Source organism: Narcine bancroftii, chromosome 8, assembly GCF_036971445.1.
Source record: "Narcine bancroftii isolate sNarBan1 chromosome 8, sNarBan1.hap1, whole genome shotgun sequence".
Taxonomy (NCBI): Eukaryota; Metazoa; Chordata; class Chondrichthyes; order Torpediniformes; family Narcinidae; genus Narcine; species Narcine bancroftii.
The window spans coordinates 144,507,336-144,523,134 of NC_091476.1; the positions used below are offsets into that span (position 1 = coordinate 144,507,336).

The 15,799-nt window shown below is 41.4% G+C and overlaps 1 protein-coding gene, 1 long non-coding RNA gene and 3 other non-coding genes across 6 annotated transcripts; 1 reads left to right on the forward strand and 4 right to left on the reverse strand.

Moving 5' to 3' along the window:
• Positions 1-239: 239 nt before the first annotated feature.
• On the forward strand, positions 240-2,130 carry cited4b (Cbp/p300-interacting transactivator, with Glu/Asp-rich carboxy-terminal domain, 4b). Of its 2 annotated transcripts, none has more exons than XM_069895165.1 (2): positions 240-411; positions 673-2,130. In XM_069895165.1, the coding sequence occupies exon 2, from the start codon at positions 682-684 to the stop codon at positions 1,321-1,323; it is 642 nt and encodes a 213-aa protein (XP_069751266.1). In that variant the 5' UTR covers positions 240-411; positions 673-681; the 3' UTR covers positions 1,324-2,130. The 2 variants fall into 2 exon arrangements, with proteins under 2 accessions (XP_069751266.1, XP_069751267.1); XM_069895166.1 differs by having other exon boundaries at positions 676-2,130.
• Positions 2,131-13,043: 10,913 nt separating this feature from the next.
• LOC138741308 (uncharacterized) lies at positions 13,044-15,722 on the reverse strand. The gene is made up of 5 exons (XR_011343447.1): positions 15,635-15,722; positions 14,411-14,500; positions 14,267-14,323; positions 13,446-13,497; positions 13,044-13,207 (listed from the first exon to the last, which is right to left on the reverse strand). It is a non-coding gene; the product is annotated as an uncharacterized lncRNA (long non-coding RNA).
• Positions 13,267-13,338, reverse strand: LOC138742210 (small nucleolar RNA SNORD99). The gene has a single exon (XR_011344000.1). It is a non-coding gene; the product is annotated as a small nucleolar RNA SNORD99 (small nucleolar RNA).
• On the reverse strand, positions 14,058-14,192 carry LOC138742205 (small nucleolar RNA SNORA44). The gene has a single exon (XR_011343995.1). It is a non-coding gene; the product is annotated as a small nucleolar RNA SNORA44 (small nucleolar RNA).
• Positions 15,336-15,479, reverse strand: LOC138742200 (small nucleolar RNA SNORA16B/SNORA16A family). Its single transcript, XR_011343989.1, has one exon. It is a non-coding gene; the product is annotated as a small nucleolar RNA SNORA16B/SNORA16A family (small nucleolar RNA).
• Positions 15,723-15,799: the final 77 nt, after the last annotated feature.

Genomic DNA, 15,799 nt, shown 5'->3' on the forward strand with positions numbered 1-15,799 from the left:
GAATCCAGCGTTTCCTGCAAAAGAAAGCAACACACACACACACACACACACACACCCAGCAAGACCGCGGGCGGGGAGTGAGTTTCATGTCATGCATTCACGGAACTCCGAAGGATTGGACAACTAAAAGGTAAACAGGAGGCAGAATGATGGGTGGAACAGCCAATGGCTTTGCATGCAGCGAGACGTTTGGCGTTGGAGAACTCCTCCCCGCATTGCCCTGTTCCTGTGTACTATATAATCCGGAGCTGACCCATTAACAAGAGGCGCGTTTTGGGAAGATATCGCAGCCTTTCGACAATTACTGTAATGTGCCAGCACAGAGGCGAATTCTCGTAGGTGATTGTGGCTCCCACAGTTTCCAGGACACGGTTTCTCTTTGCAAGTCTTTTTAAAAAAAAACAGGCTAAGGTAGATTTTATTATTGCTTGCTCTTTTTCCTGTTGCACTTTTGAACCATCCGGGGACGCGAAGGGCAGCGATTGTTGCAAGTCCGGTCTTAGACCCGACTTGATTCGTTGGAGGAAATGGATTATTTGTTTTAAATCCAAATCTTGACCAAAAGGTGGTGTGGGGAATCGCAGCAAAAAGTTGGGTGATGTATTTCGAGCATTGCACCAAGAGTGGTTTGATGCGGGCTGACAAGAGTGTGTGTGTTTTTTTTATTCTCAGCAGCGAGAGATGGCAGAGCACATCATGATGTCCGTGAACCCCGGGCGATTTCCCGATGGTACAAACGGGCTTCAAAACTATCGCATGGGTATTAATGGATTGCAAACCCCTCAGCACGTACAGGCTGGCTTGAGGCGAGATCACCCGGGCACTCCGCTTCTGCACTACGGCGGGGCGAGTATGGACAACAGCGGGGGTATGAGGTCCCGTCCCGGGCTGGGTAACATGACCGGACAGTTGAACCATCATCAAATGCCCGCTAACGTGATGTACAGCTCCCAGCAGCAGCAGTTTCTGGACAGCTTAAGTCCCCAGCAGTTGATGGCCACGGTCCATCTGCAGAAACTGAACAACCAGTATCACTCTCATCCGCTGATGGGGATCAATAACGGCATGGCACCGAATAGCCAGCCGTACCGCAGCGCTCTCAACCAGAGCCAGTTGCCCGGGATCCAACACGCAGCGCCCCCGTCCCTCTCCTTGAACGTTATGGACACCGATCTGATCGACGAGGACGTTTTGACATCTCTTGTCTTGGAGCTCGGGCTGGATCGCATCCAGGAGTTGCCCGAGCTGTGGCTGGGACAGAACGAGTTCGATTTCATTTCGGACTTTGTCAATAAACAGCAGCCGAGTACTGTAAGCTGCTGAGAGCCCGCCCGCCTGCTCACTCACGGATGATTCGGATCGCTGGTTACAAGCATCGGAAATAATTGCACTGTTACAGGATCGCGACTCCTCCTTTTGGAGAGTGTTGGGACTCTCTCTGCCTCCTGCGTTGCTCTTTCAAGAGATATCTGCCCTTTTTTTGTTGTTCCCAGTCAACTGGGATTAAGATAAATCCGTATCAAGACGTTCCCAAGATTGAAGAGCTTTGAATTTACAATTGCAATCTGATTTATGACAAAGGTACTTTAATGAAAACTGTAATCACTCCGTCTGAATTCAACCCATCATCTTCAAATGATTTGAAATGCCCTGATTCATTAACAGTGTGGTGCATGGGTTACCTTTTCATCGGATAAATCTATCAGGAGGCATCGTTTCTTTAGAGTAACAGCGATCCGGTTCGTAAGGATACTTGAGACTCCAGTCAGAACTTTTCACCCTTGTTCCGACCTACATTGGAAACTCTGACTGTAGCAACAGGGGTATTAAATGTATCGTGTAAAATAATTAAAAAAAATATTTTTAAACAAAAGTAGTTTCAGAAAGTGGCATCTCCGGACTGATGCAATCGTGTATAATTTTAACTATTATGAACAAGACCAATATAAAGTAGAATTGTACTTTATGTTTGCTGGATTTTTTTTTGCTTTGGGAGTGCTTACATTTTGTCCACTGCCGGTTGCTTCCGCCACCTCCTGATCTGGAGAGCAAATTGCAGCTCATTGTTGATCGATGAAGCGAGACTTTTAAAGCAAAACAAAAAAAATAAAGACGTTTCATTTAAAGTTACACGAACTTTATCTCTTTAATATTTGTCTTACTACTTTAGGTTAAGACTAATGAGAAAGTAGCACATTTATTTTGCACTCAGAAATGTGTACAAATTGAACTTGAATTTAAAAATAAAGCAAAAATATACTTTGGAAAGTGGTTTTACAAAGTTACTCAATGGGGATTTTTTTTTCAGTTGGACCCTGTTTCCTATTTAGTAACCAGTGACAAATTTGTAGAACACTAAGGTTTTAGCAGGAGTGGCAGTCGAATTCCAGTCTGCCCTCAACCCAGTCCCAACAAGAAAATTTAACCAAAGTTTTTGAAAACTTTGATCTGCTTGTATAAAGCTGGGTTATGCAGTTCAGCTGCTTGTAAAGGTATCTGTCAGTTTGATATTGTTCTTGTCTTCAGCTGTAGTAGATCTGAAAGCTTCCGCTCCCACTTTAAATGTGATGATGTATATTCATTCTAATTTAAATCTTTAAAAATAGAGCTGGAATACTCAACAGGTCAGGTACCACATTTGAGGGGGGGGGGGTTAAAATCAATATTTTAGTTCTAAATTCATCACAATTTTTAGGTAAATTAGAGACTGCAGATGGTGAATACAAATGCTGGAGGAATTCAGCAAGACGGTTAACATTTTATAAACTCTTCATCAGGAATAATGTATGTTTGAATAAAAGGGCACAGGCCTCACAGTTGTAATTTTTGTTTCTTTGTTAAGGAAGGAAAGGCTGAGTGAGACCAGCTGTGATTAAATGACTGTGGTAATTAATAGTGGGTGAAGTCTGGTTACTTGCAGCTGATGTTCCTCTGAAGGAGGTAAAACAAGATACAAAATAAACAGTTGCTACAAATCTGAAATAAAAGAATGCTGGGAAAAACTCTACAGGCAGGCAGCATCTGTAGCAGAGGAAATAAAGGTAATATTAGCAGTTTGATCCTTCATAGGAGCTGCCCAGTTCTGATACAAACTGGAAAGGCTGGTAATCTGAAATTGAATTCATTGAGTCCTATGAACCATGTAAGAGTCAGGACAGGGGCTGCCATTGCTGTGGGTGTTGTTTGAACGTTGCAAAAGGCCAGGCAGAGGTAGGAAGGAAATGGAGCATTCACAGCAACTCAGCTCAAGGTCACCTTTGCAATCTGATCAGAAATATTCTACAAGGCAATTACCCAATCTGCATTTGGTTACATTGCAGAAGTGAACAATGTGGAAAACTCAATTGGGGGAAATAATGCTAATGAATTGCTGGAGTATCAGGATGGTGGACAGGAAGGAGGTAAAGGGCCAGTTATTGTATCTGCTGCAACCGCATGAGAAGGTGCTTAGAGAGGGGCTTTACAAGCTGAAAGATAAACCAGGGAGTTGTGGAGGGGCAAGTGCTTTCAGCTTGCTGAAGAGATGTTTTGTGGAATCTTGTGGAAAGTGGTGGAGATTCTGGAAGAAATTGAACACGAAAATTGGCACAGTGCACGATGAGGGGATGGAGAACAATGTCCTTCTTCTGGACAGAAGGATGGGAAGCAGAGGCAAATGTGCAGGACAACCCAACAGTAGCTGCTAAGAGTTCTATTGACAAAGATGGTGGAGAAGTGGAACCAATGATAAGGAAGACATCTTGTAAACATTGGTGTGGAAAGTGTACACAGTGAAACTTGAGAAACTGGAAGAATGGAATGAAGCTCTTATTTTGCTGATATTTGGTTGTAACTTGACATTCCTGTATATTTAACATTCACTGACCAAGCAAGTAGAAATTCTAATGAATATTGTGAAGAGATAATCCAGTAGTCACATTCTTCCAATTCTAATTTATAATGTAATTTGTATTTTTTTAAATACCCGGAAAGTAACAATACAAGGATTAAAACAATCAAAGCTTTTTATATGTACAATGGGTGGGGGAAGAAACAGCTTTTAACCTTGAGGTTGCAACTCACGATTACAATTTTGAATTTTTTGTTTAAACTGCTTTTCAATCTGAGCTCACTAATCATTGAGGACAAGAAAACAAGCTGCTGTAGGAACACAACACCCCCGGGTCAGACAACACGTGTGGAAGGAAATAAATTGCGATGATGTGGTTGAAATCCTCCCTCAGGACTGATCATTTGCAGTGATCTTATCAGTTAATCCCATTGTAAAAGAATAATACAGCACACTGCTGTCCCATTTTAATTGTGGGGCTGAATTACCTACTTTTATTTCTTATCATAAAAACACAATTCTGGAGAAACACAGCAGGTCAGTGACCTTTATTTAGCAAACTGATGTTTTGGGCTTGAACCCAAGGTATCACAGGCAAGGCCCTTCAACTTTCATTACATCAGGGCTGTCTCATGAATCCACAGTGAGGTTGTCAACTTCATTCACTTCACTGCCATCTTTCACCCTGATCTCAAATTCCTACCTTGAAGGGCTCAAGCCCAAAATGTTGATTGTACACCTTTATCTTTGCTATATAAAGCAAATTGTTTGACCTGTTGAGTTACTCAGCATTGTTTTTACTTCAATCATGGTGTCTGCAGACTTTTGCATTTTACTTTATTTCTTACCACCTTGTATCTTAATCAATTTTGCCGTTGTGTCCTACTTAAAAAATGTTCATTGATGCATGTGAGAGATCAAGTTATCAAAGTGACCATTTGCCTCAATTGTTAAGTGACAAAGGGTACTTCACCAACACTCTCGTTGCAGTATACCATTAGCAGTTAAATACCTGACGAGGGCTGTGGTTATTGAGTGGAACTTTTTTTTTCCCAGCCAGGGTGCCCCCTAACACGCTCTTCAAAGTTTATGGGCTCCTTTCCCTGTGAAACAGTCAAGTTTTGGTTTCTTCCGTACTTCTCGACTACCGTCTACTTAAGAGGCAAAAAATTATTTGTTACATGAGGTGAAAAGAAAACAAGGCTTTTATTTAAATGTACTGTTGCCCCATTTGAGAATGGCTGCATAAACATAGAAACCACTTAGTCGCAAGTGGACTGAACATTTTGGAAGGGGTTGCCATTAAATGAGGTAATTAGCCAAAAGCAAACTTTAGCTGTATTCGGATTGGGAGCACCATTTTCAAGATTCCCTCATTGTCATTATACAGAACATAGATTATATAAAATTGCCCTTTTAAGGCAGACAAGGAGTCAATATTATTATGGTAAGAGAAGCAAAAGAAAGTCCATAGACACTGAGTGCCCATGGATAGTTATTGGCATAATCTTATGCTGCATTTATAGTGCATCTTGGTTGCAAGCAGGCACTAAGCCACTAGTAAATTTTGCTCAGGGTGACTAAGTGACAAGGGGGAAAAAATCTTCAGTCAAGTTGGTGAGTTTGCTTGTCTCAAGAACTGATTAAACCAATGATTTACAAACCTCTGATATTAAGGAAAGCCTAATAGTGGTTCGCATTCTTTTTCTTTGCACTCCTTTACTAACCACAGAGCTCCTCTGGCCCTTGCACTTGTATATCTTTGATGTCCCTTCCTGAATGTCCCAACACCTTATATCTAATGAAGCGTAGTCACATCTAATCTCCCATGAAAAGGGCAACTAACCAAAGCGAGGCCTCATCACTGAATCATCAGGATCTTCTCACAGCATGACCTTTAAGTTGTGTTTTCCCATTATTTGCATCAATTCCTTAATGTCCCAATTAAGGGATGTTGATGTTCACAATTAATGTATTTAAAAATACCAGTGACTAACCTTGGTTTTATGCAACAAAATACAATTGATTGGGGGATCTGATGCAGGTGGTATGGCCTCAATAATTGGACTTGTTTTCTATGCAAATCAGAGTGTGTTATTTTTTGCTGCTGTGAAGTATTTTAACCCTTTTCAGTCTTTGTGGGAAACACTTCATTTCATATTTCTCCTGCATCTGACAAACAACTACACAAAACCACTGCCTTCCTGTTTTGACCTGTACCTACAGGAAATAGGAGTAATTGTGGGCAAAATAAACTGTTTTTAATCCTGAAAAGGCATTACATGTTTGAATAAAAAATGCACAGAATATTTGCAGACACTGTTACTTTCGCAGAGCTGCTGAGATTAATGATACGAGTGGGATGAAAGGAATGAGAATGTTTCTGGCAGCTATCTCCTGGCCCCTCTTAAATTCTTCAGGATGGGCAGTAAATGCTGCAACAAGAAGTGTGACACTTTCACTGAAGTTCATGTTCATAAAACCTTTGCAAACTACTCAGTTGCTCCTTTCTGTCTGAAGAGGGTTTACAGAGCATGCAATGTCTCAAAGGTTAGGAGGTGTGAGATGAATTATATTAAAACCCTTTTTAATGAGCTGAATTCCATTCGATTTGTTTCTGAAAATAACTTCACTACGGAAGCTTTTGATGTGAAGTTGCCTATCGCAATTACAGCTCTGGTCAATAATAGGACCACAGTGCCTCTAACTGAGAGGAAGTATTATTGCAGCTCAACAAACCTGCATAGTGGATAATATGACAATTGCTCCATCAAAATGAAGTTAAATGGTGCAATGCTGTCAAGAGCAAATTTTCTGTTTTCTAGATAATTCATTGCCATTTACTATGACAGCATGAATTATCTCTGACAAAAAAGGTGGTTCATTGAAAGGTTCTGAGCCCTCAAAGTAGTGCATGACATTAAAGTGGTCACCCTTTTTATTAATATGTTGCTTCTTTGTGCAAAACTTCCAAATAGATTGAGACGTTAATTTTGTGAATTATATGGTCCATCTCGTGATGTAAAAGGTTGATTTGCAGGTGCAGTAGGCTATCAAGGTGGCAAATGGAAGGTTGGCCTTCATTGCTCGTGATTGAATTTGGGAGCAGAGATTATGCTGCAACTGTACAAAGTCCAGGTGAGGCTACATCTCATACCTTGAAAGGGCTCAAGCCCAAAATATTGGTTAAGTACATTATTTTCTTTGCGCTTACCTTGATGAAGGGCTAAAGTCCAGTGCTGGTTATGCATCTTTATTTTTGTGACATAAAGTACACTATTTGACCTCAGTTTTTCCAACATTAACTCCATCTTCTCATTGCTCAAAATTCTAGCATCTGCATTGTTTCTCTACCTCTAGCCATTATCTGGTTTGAAAATTTGCATATTTTCCTGGAATCTACCAGAACTGCAATCGGTTTATGACTAATCTTGTATGCCTACACAGAATGGAAAGCACAGGTTTTCTGAGACTTACCACAATACTCCCAAAGACTGACTGCAGCTTTGTTACTTCCCATCCTTAATTACCCTTGAGATGATGTGAGCCAGTGATATGAGATGATGTGATACTGCAGTTCTTCCAGTGAAGATTTTTCCATTGCACTATTGGATAGGGATTTCTACTCACATACTACCTTAAGTCCCTTACTAACCATAGAACCTATGCCATAAGTGCTCTGTGGTTAGTAAAAGATCACAAGGTGGAATGTGAGTGGGGAAAATAGATTAAGAATCAGTGATTTAGACCCAGTAACAATGAAGGACACATTTCCAAATTAGAATGGTTCCCCTTGGCCTTCTTGATAGCAAGGTCAAGAGTTTGGAAGGTAGTATTGACCAGAGCAACCATCTGCAGTGTTTTTTTGCAAATATAACACTGCAGCTAATCTGCACCAGCAATTGAGGGAATTAGTTGCAGAGTTGTTGGGGTGAAAAATCAAGCAGGCAGTTTAAACATACGCACAGTAATAGGCCCCTCTGCCCATGAACCCAAATACCTTAATTAACCTACCCAGAGGAAACACACACCAACATGAAGAGCATACAATTAATTTGAATCCAGGTCACTGGTACTGTTAAGTATTGCACTAAATGCACCCCCCTGTTTTGTCAAGCTCCTTCAGCTTATTGGCACTACACCTGTCCTGGCAAGTGGAGGAAAGTACTCCATCATGCTCCTTTCAGACGGAGGGCAAAGTCTGAGATTCCCGATACCCAGCCATGACCTGTTCCTCTGGTTCATTTAAGTCTCAGGTCAACGTATCAGGAAGCCAGTATCCTGGCAATTCTTTTCTGTAATGGGGCAATTATGACTCCCTTGTACACTCCTCCAACCCAATCAATCATCCCCTTTGGACCCACACCTCCCTCAGTATCATTTGGGGCCCCAAATGGTCCAAATGAAGCACCATTTCACTTGTGAATCTGCAGCGGTCATCACCTGCACCCTGTACTCCTGCTGTGGGCTCATCCACATCAGAGATTGGACACAGACTGGGTGATCACTTTGTTCAGCACCTCAGCTCTATCCACCACAATAGTGTGGATCTCCCAGTGGCCACCCATTTCAATTCTCCATCCTATTCACTGGCCATCGCGTCTGTCCATGGTCTCATCACTGCCAGTCTGAGACCACCCAGAAGTTAGAGGAACATCACCTCATATGACTGGGCACCTTCCAACCAGATGGCATTATTAACTTCCCTGGCTTTCGTTAACCCCCACCCCTTCTTCCCCAACTCCTTTCGCATAGACATGATAAATTCTCATGTAGACCCTTATATTCAATTAACACTTTGTTGGGTCAGGATTCCATCCCCATTATTTGAATTGAAATTTTATCCTGCTTCTGCCTGATCTGATTTTTTTTTTAATATATCCTTGAAGGGGCTCAGGCCCAAAACATCCACAAAGCATGTCTCCTGGAGATGAAGACTAGGTGAGTTCCTCCAGCATTTCAGGGTTTACCACAATCACAGCATTTGCACCCTATAGTGTTTCATTCTATTCCACATGTAGCCTAACTGAAGTTTTATGCAGCTGCAAAACCACTTCCTAGTATGCTCAATGCCCTAATCAATGAAGGCATGTCTTACATCTTCCTTATCCTCTTTCCACAGGTTGCTACTTACAGGGGTCTGTGGACTTGGATCTCAAAATCCCTCTGTATATTACTGTTAAGTCCTGCTATAACAGTGTACTTTCACCTTCCATTAGACCTCCCAAAATGCAATCTCTTCCATGTTCAGATTAAATTCCATCTGCCACTCATGCATTTTAGCCTATGACATATTAAATCATAGTAAATACATTGGTATTGCAAAGAGCTGATGCAATAAATCAATAACACGTTGCAAACGTGGGCAAAGTGGAACAACTTCCATTTTCAATATCAAGCTCTAAATGTTTTTGTATCTTTCATTCCTAACACTAAAAAAAAGCAGAACAAGATCCTGTGCTAACTAGTTGTATAGATGAAATAACATGCAAATAAAGCAATATTGTTGCCATTAATTTCTCATCTCCTGAATGCCTGAACAAGCCACAAAAATCAAACAAGAGTGCCCTCTATTGACTGAGCAGGGCAAGAATCCCCATGCAAAAGAAAACACGACTTTTCCCTTCAGCCTCTGAACAGATACATTAAAAATAGAAGTGCTTAGGAATCTAAGCTGGTCTTAAGAGCATCCATAGGAGTGTAGCCTCTTTCTTTTCATGAAGTCTTCTGTGGGCAGTAGCCATTGGCATATGCACACCTACATCCTGAAGTGTGTTTCTACTCTGTCATATGTTTGGGGATTTTTCTTCATTACAATGAAAATTAATCTGTCATCAACAATGGAGGCCTTTGGAATACCAGTCCCTTTGTGATTACTGAGCTCTTTCTTAATAATGTTGCAAACTGTTGATTTGGTCATCCTTATTGTTTTATTCTTGTTTTTCAGCTTCAGTAACTTTCACTGGCACCATTTTGGTCCTTAAAAAGTGACAATTGCTTAGAAGCAAGCCTAGCTCTTATACTTGAAACAATGAAGCAACTAAACATACCCCTTTGTCCCAAACGTTATGCAACTATGTATAAAAAGTGCTGTCATTTCTATATGGTCAAACAAAATGTACACAAATACCTTGAATAAAATCTGGAAGGTACACTTTTAATCGCATTCCTTTCTCTCCAAAGTCCTCAATACCATTAGCCAACATGAGCACATTGAACTCGTTTGAATATACAAGGGATACAGGCTGAACCCAGGCAACAGGACTTAGTTAAGTACAGACCCTGAACCCTACGAGTCAAAGAAATTTGAAAAAGGTAAATCTTAAGCCGGGGAACAGCAAGTGAGTATACAAGTGGCCTGGGCAGACAGGAAGTTGTTGCCAACCCATGCATTTATTGTGCCACTGTAGAGCTCGTCGAAAGAACCAAACATTTGTTGATCCAAACCAAGGCTTTTATTAGCAAAAGACAGGAGCTCTTCACAGGTGGCCGACCAGTCCGGAATGATCCGACCTGGCTAGGGACACAACCCTTTAAGGCCCAGACAGTAGGCGTGGCTAAGCTCTCAGCCAATCACTGTAAGCACAGTCTAGATACTGTAACTATATACACTATATACATTGGTGATAGATCTGTACTATCACAGCCACTTTTTAGCTGAGATGCCAAGATCAAATGTAACATTCCAGTTACTTCCCTATTGTAGATGCAGGATGTCAAAAACTGAAATGGGTATTGTGACCAGATGTTGATTGTAAATCATGCCTTTTGCCTCAGAAGCAGAAATGAGGTTTCAGGGATGAAATCAGAACACAACAGGCTAACATTCCAATGCAGTGTCACTGTCAAGGAGTCAGAACACAACAGGCCCTTCGACCCAACTCGTCCCATTTGCCTACATTTAGCCCATATCATCTACCCTGGGAAAAAAATAATGTGCACTTGCACTTTGTCTGTGCCCCTCATGATAAACCTCTACAAGATCACCCTTCCATCCTCTTCAGTCTAGAGCAAAGTCAATCCAACCCCTCTATCCAGGTGCATCTCCTCTCAACTTTTGATAGCCTTAAGATTTTATTGTTATATAATACAAAAAACAGAGCATCACACAATTTGAGTCTGTCTGCCATAAGGCAAACACCATATACATTAGTACTGTCCCACATCAGAGAAAGGATACCAAGAGTCCCTTCAGACAGCATCCAAGGATTCCACAGCTGCAGACCAGTTTAATGAGCAATCCAAGCTCGACTTCTAAAGTTCCAACATAAACAGGAAGCCTTCAGTGCCCAAAACCCTTATAACCATAGATCACAAAAACAGGTCCTTCTAGTCTGTGGCAAACTTTCTCTACTTCAAACTGGTTTGCTTCCATCCATGTACCTGTTCAAATTCTTAAATGAATTGAACCCACATTCACTTCAGCAGGCAGCTCAGCTCATTCCACACTCTACCTCACCGACCCTTAATGGAAAAAAAGCCTATCTACATTTACTCTCTCTCTCTCTCCTCCCCCCACCCCCCTTCAATTTTAAATAACTTATCAAACCTCCCCTCATTCTTTTGCACTTCAGGGATGTTTAACCTTCCTCTGTAACTCAGTTCCTGAAGTCCCATCAATATCCTTCTAAATCTTTTCCACACTCCTTCAGTCTTATTGATCTTTCCTGTAGTTAGGTGACCAAAACTGCACAAATTGTAACACCTGAATTCCTCTACCCAATGCTAATTTATGAAATCCAATATGCCAAAAGCTCTTTTCAACCCTATTTATCTGTAGCACCATTTTCAGGGAACCATGTTTCTGAATTCCTAGATCCCTCTGTTCTACCACACTCCAGTGCCCTATCATTTACCATGCATGTCCTTCCAAAATGCAGTACCTCACATTTGCCTGCATTAAATTCCATCTGCCATTTTTACTGCTGGTCCAGATCCTTCCACAAGCTTTGAAAGGCTTCCTTGCTGTCTTCCCCTCAGCACCCTCTCAATTCTATAAAGTCACAACCACTTGAGCCCCTCCCTCACTGATCTGCTGCCATGGACATGTAGCTTACAGCTGGGCAACCAGAATACAAAGTTGTCCTTGGATATATTTAATTGCTGCCCATTTTACAGTCTCAGGTGAACATTCAAGATTGCAGAGCACCATTTCAAAATTTGTTGTCCAGACAAAGCAACTTGCAATGTTTAATGTGAAGGTGAAGCTAGCAATTATCAGAGCACAGATCATTCGGTTACTTGCACACCACCTTCACACTACCCATTTAAAAACAGTGACCACACTTTAGAGGTACTTACAGGTCTGAAATAATCAGAATTTCCTCATCCTAAATTCGGTTTTAAAACTTTGTTTATGCACTAGACTTAATTTCTTGAGTATCGTTAGAGCTGTAGTTGAATAAGCTTCTAAAAGCTTTTTTTTGAAGAGACATGAAAAATGTATTGCTTTGCAATTTCCTTGATCATTACTGTATTCAGCATTATCACTGGGACAGCATTCAAGATTTCATTTGCATGAATTTATCAAATATGCAACCACCACTGATAAAATTAGGCTGATGTTGAATGCAACTACTGTAGATATTTCTGAATCGATGGGCTCAGAATCCAGGAAATACAATTGAGAGCACCAAAATGTCAGGTCCATTATACTGAAAGTTCACCAGTACCATTCTAGTAGGGTCAACAGATCTGCCAATTCCAACACACACCACTTACCTCAACTTCTCAGGACTGATCCAGAATCTTGGGCCAATACACTCATCAACCACACACCCCGCCCCCTCCCCTTGCCTCCACCCATGCTGCTGACCCACTGAGGTTCTAGCCCTACCACTGAGCTTGTGCTCCTGCAATTTCTCCACAGAAGTTTACAGACTCCCAGTCTTTGAGCCTGCCCCACAGTTTTATTAATACAACCATGGCTAATCTATACTGGTCTCAAATCCACCTGTGAAGTATCTCTCAACACTAGCCCCAAATATTTATGCACCTCCACCAAATTCTTCTGATGGCCCAACCTGCCACCATGGCAAGGGATTCCAGATTTACACATCTACCAATTTCCTAACAAAAACGTTTTCTACCACCGTGGTTTTGACCTTAAACAATTTGCTTAGAATTGTCCTACCCAGTTCTGGAACCTAAAATAACTAATGATAAAGGTTGTTTCCACATCTCAAGATAGAAAAAATGTTGATTCGCAGGCAAGTTCAATTATGGGGGTGTATTTTTTATTAGTACACCAACACTATTCAGTTAGTACAAAAAGTGCAATAAAAAGTTCTGGAAATTCAGTCAACATCCAGCTACTGCTCCAAGTCAACTGCAAGTTTCCAGGTGTGAACATGCTCCATTCTGGGAACCAATGTATACCTATAGGTCCAAGAAAAACATGACAAGTTAGTACAAAACACCAGATCACGCTGCTACTCTGCTGATCTCAGTCCCATATCCGCAGCTATCATTCAGCAGTCCTTATACATGGGTTTTCATCAACGATCAGCCATTTATTTATCCACAAGAAGCACATCCAGTTTATTTAAAAAATGCAAAAGGTGGTGAAACCCAGAGTTCATGACAGACATGCTATTAGAATTTCAAGAATCCTCACCATTGAAGTTTTGCTGTCAAATCTTGTCAGCTCATTCTCAGTTTCAAATACCCTACAAAATTAGATTAAATTACTTGTTACCAAAGTTGTTTTACATGGCACACAACTCCTTTTACAGATAAGCAAACCAGATAGCAACTCTACCACATTGTGAAAAAGCATAAAAATTCTGACTAGTATTTGTTCCAAATGAAGTTTTAGGTAGTCCAGAGACTAATAGGTTCAAAGTGAGAGGGACAACTTTTTTCCAGAGGGCCATCTTGATCTGCAATTTCAAGTCAAGACAAACCGGCCAAATGAAGGCAAATGGGACTAGCTCAGAATAGCAACTGGCTCAGCATGGCTATATTGGGTGCAAGGATCCTATTTCATGCTGTATGGATGACTATAATCACATGCACAGAGGTTAAAAGACCAACAGATTCAAATGACTGCAAACCCCACACAGTGAAATTAAGCTTCAAACAAAATTTGCACTGCAATTCCCCAACTCTGCAAGTTGCTTTGTGAATATAAGCATCCTTATCCCACACAGCCAGATTTTGTGACAGAAAGGCCGTAGGGCCTGTTTTCTGTCCTACAGTATAATGGTTATATGTACTCATGTCTAAAGAATGTATGAGAGTCGAGTGACAAACAGAGGTAAAAACAAAACCAAAGTTGCCAAAGTCTCTCCAGCTCTCTCTAGCATGCCGTTAGAGAATCCACAACCATCAACTGAAGTTGTAGCTCTTGGGTAACATGCACAAGTAGTTCCTGACAAAAATTTTTTTGTACATTATGTAATTCATTCACATAACAAGGTTTCTCAGCTCACTCACCATTCTCCACCTTTGGGTTTCAGAAGCTGCAAAACAGGCTCTCATGTCAAGAACCTACTGTGGAGGGGGGGGAAAATAAATAGTTTATTTCTCCCAATGCCCATAAGGACAAGTGTGTTTAAATACTAATGCAAATTAATTTACCGACTCCCATAACCACGTCAGTCATCTATCAATCCTCAATGGAAAGCTACAAGTTGTGCCAATGTCCAGAGAGATCTCCTGGCAGTGCATCTGAAAACCAATAGCAAGACATTAAATGTTGCAGAAAATATCTTAAATGATTTGTACAATAAAAAAATACACCAACATCTAAACAAGTATATTAAAGTAAAAACAATGGAGAAACACAGGAGGTCAAAAAGTGTACTTTTCATATAAATCAAGGTATGATCAAAAGGAAAGCAAGCTCCATGTGCTATATAGCAAAATAAAGGGACCTCAATGCTTTGGGCTTCAGCCCTTCAAGGTACAGCATGAGGAAAATTCAGGCAGGTGCCAGGCACCTACATTTTGTTCACACCTTGATGAAGAGCTTAAGCTTAAAACGTCGGTGATAAATCTTTATCTTTGTTATACGAAGAACACTTTGACCTGCCAAGTTTCTCCAGCATGGTTTTTTACGTCAACCAACCTTTCACATTTTACTCCCGTCTACTGTAAAACTGTGATATCTCTCAAGAGGGATGCCTACCCTTAAGTTCTCCTTTGGGTTTGGCCACCTGCCTACATTTTGCTGATACTTCGATAAACGCTCAAGCCCAAAACCTCATCGTTAACACAAGATGCAGACATTGTCCCTACACTACGGAATAGGCCCATTGACCCACCTTTGCTATACATAATACTGTTTGATCTGCTAAGTTTCTCCTACCTTGGTGTTTTTTTTTTAAAACTTCAGCTCCCTCTCCCCCCCCCCACTTCTTTACTCCAGTATATTGAGATGCAAATTATAAGCCATTTATGGCATTGTCTTCTACAGATATTAACAGATGGCATAGTCTCCCACAAGTATTAAATTATACAGCGCGAATTTCCAAAGCTCTGGGGTGGCCTTGCACACAAATAACAATGTCTTCCACGCAAATGTTGCTAGTCAGACACAACGACAGACTGAGCAGCGACCGTCCATGGAAGGGAACCCTCTCTCTGGGCACCTGTTTGACCACATGAGCTACTTGTTCAGCTGAACGTGGCTTCGATCAGGGCCTGTACTCCGAGGCTGAAACTTCACCCAAGGAAGGGGTGGGGGTAACAACAAGACGGGGCGAGGAAAGTCACACCCAACGGCCATCTCCACAAGACAACTCAGCGATACTGATCACCGGGGCGGCAGAAAAGAGCGGATGGAACGGGATTGCACCTCACCTCTCTCCACCCGCAACCTTCGCAGAGAAAGGACCGCAGGGCCGCGACGGCTTCTTTTATAGTCTCGACGTGCGCTCTGATTGGCTCATCCCGATCATCTGACTAAATGGCGTGATTGAGCCTGCGCGGTGCCTTCTGGGAAAACTTGTCCATCTTCTCAAATAC

Bases quoted from the DNA above. Each gene is read 5' to 3' on its own strand.
- cited4b (XM_069895165.1), top strand. From the start codon at position 682: ATGGCAGAGCACATCATGATGTCCGTGAACCCCGGGCGATTTCCCGAT.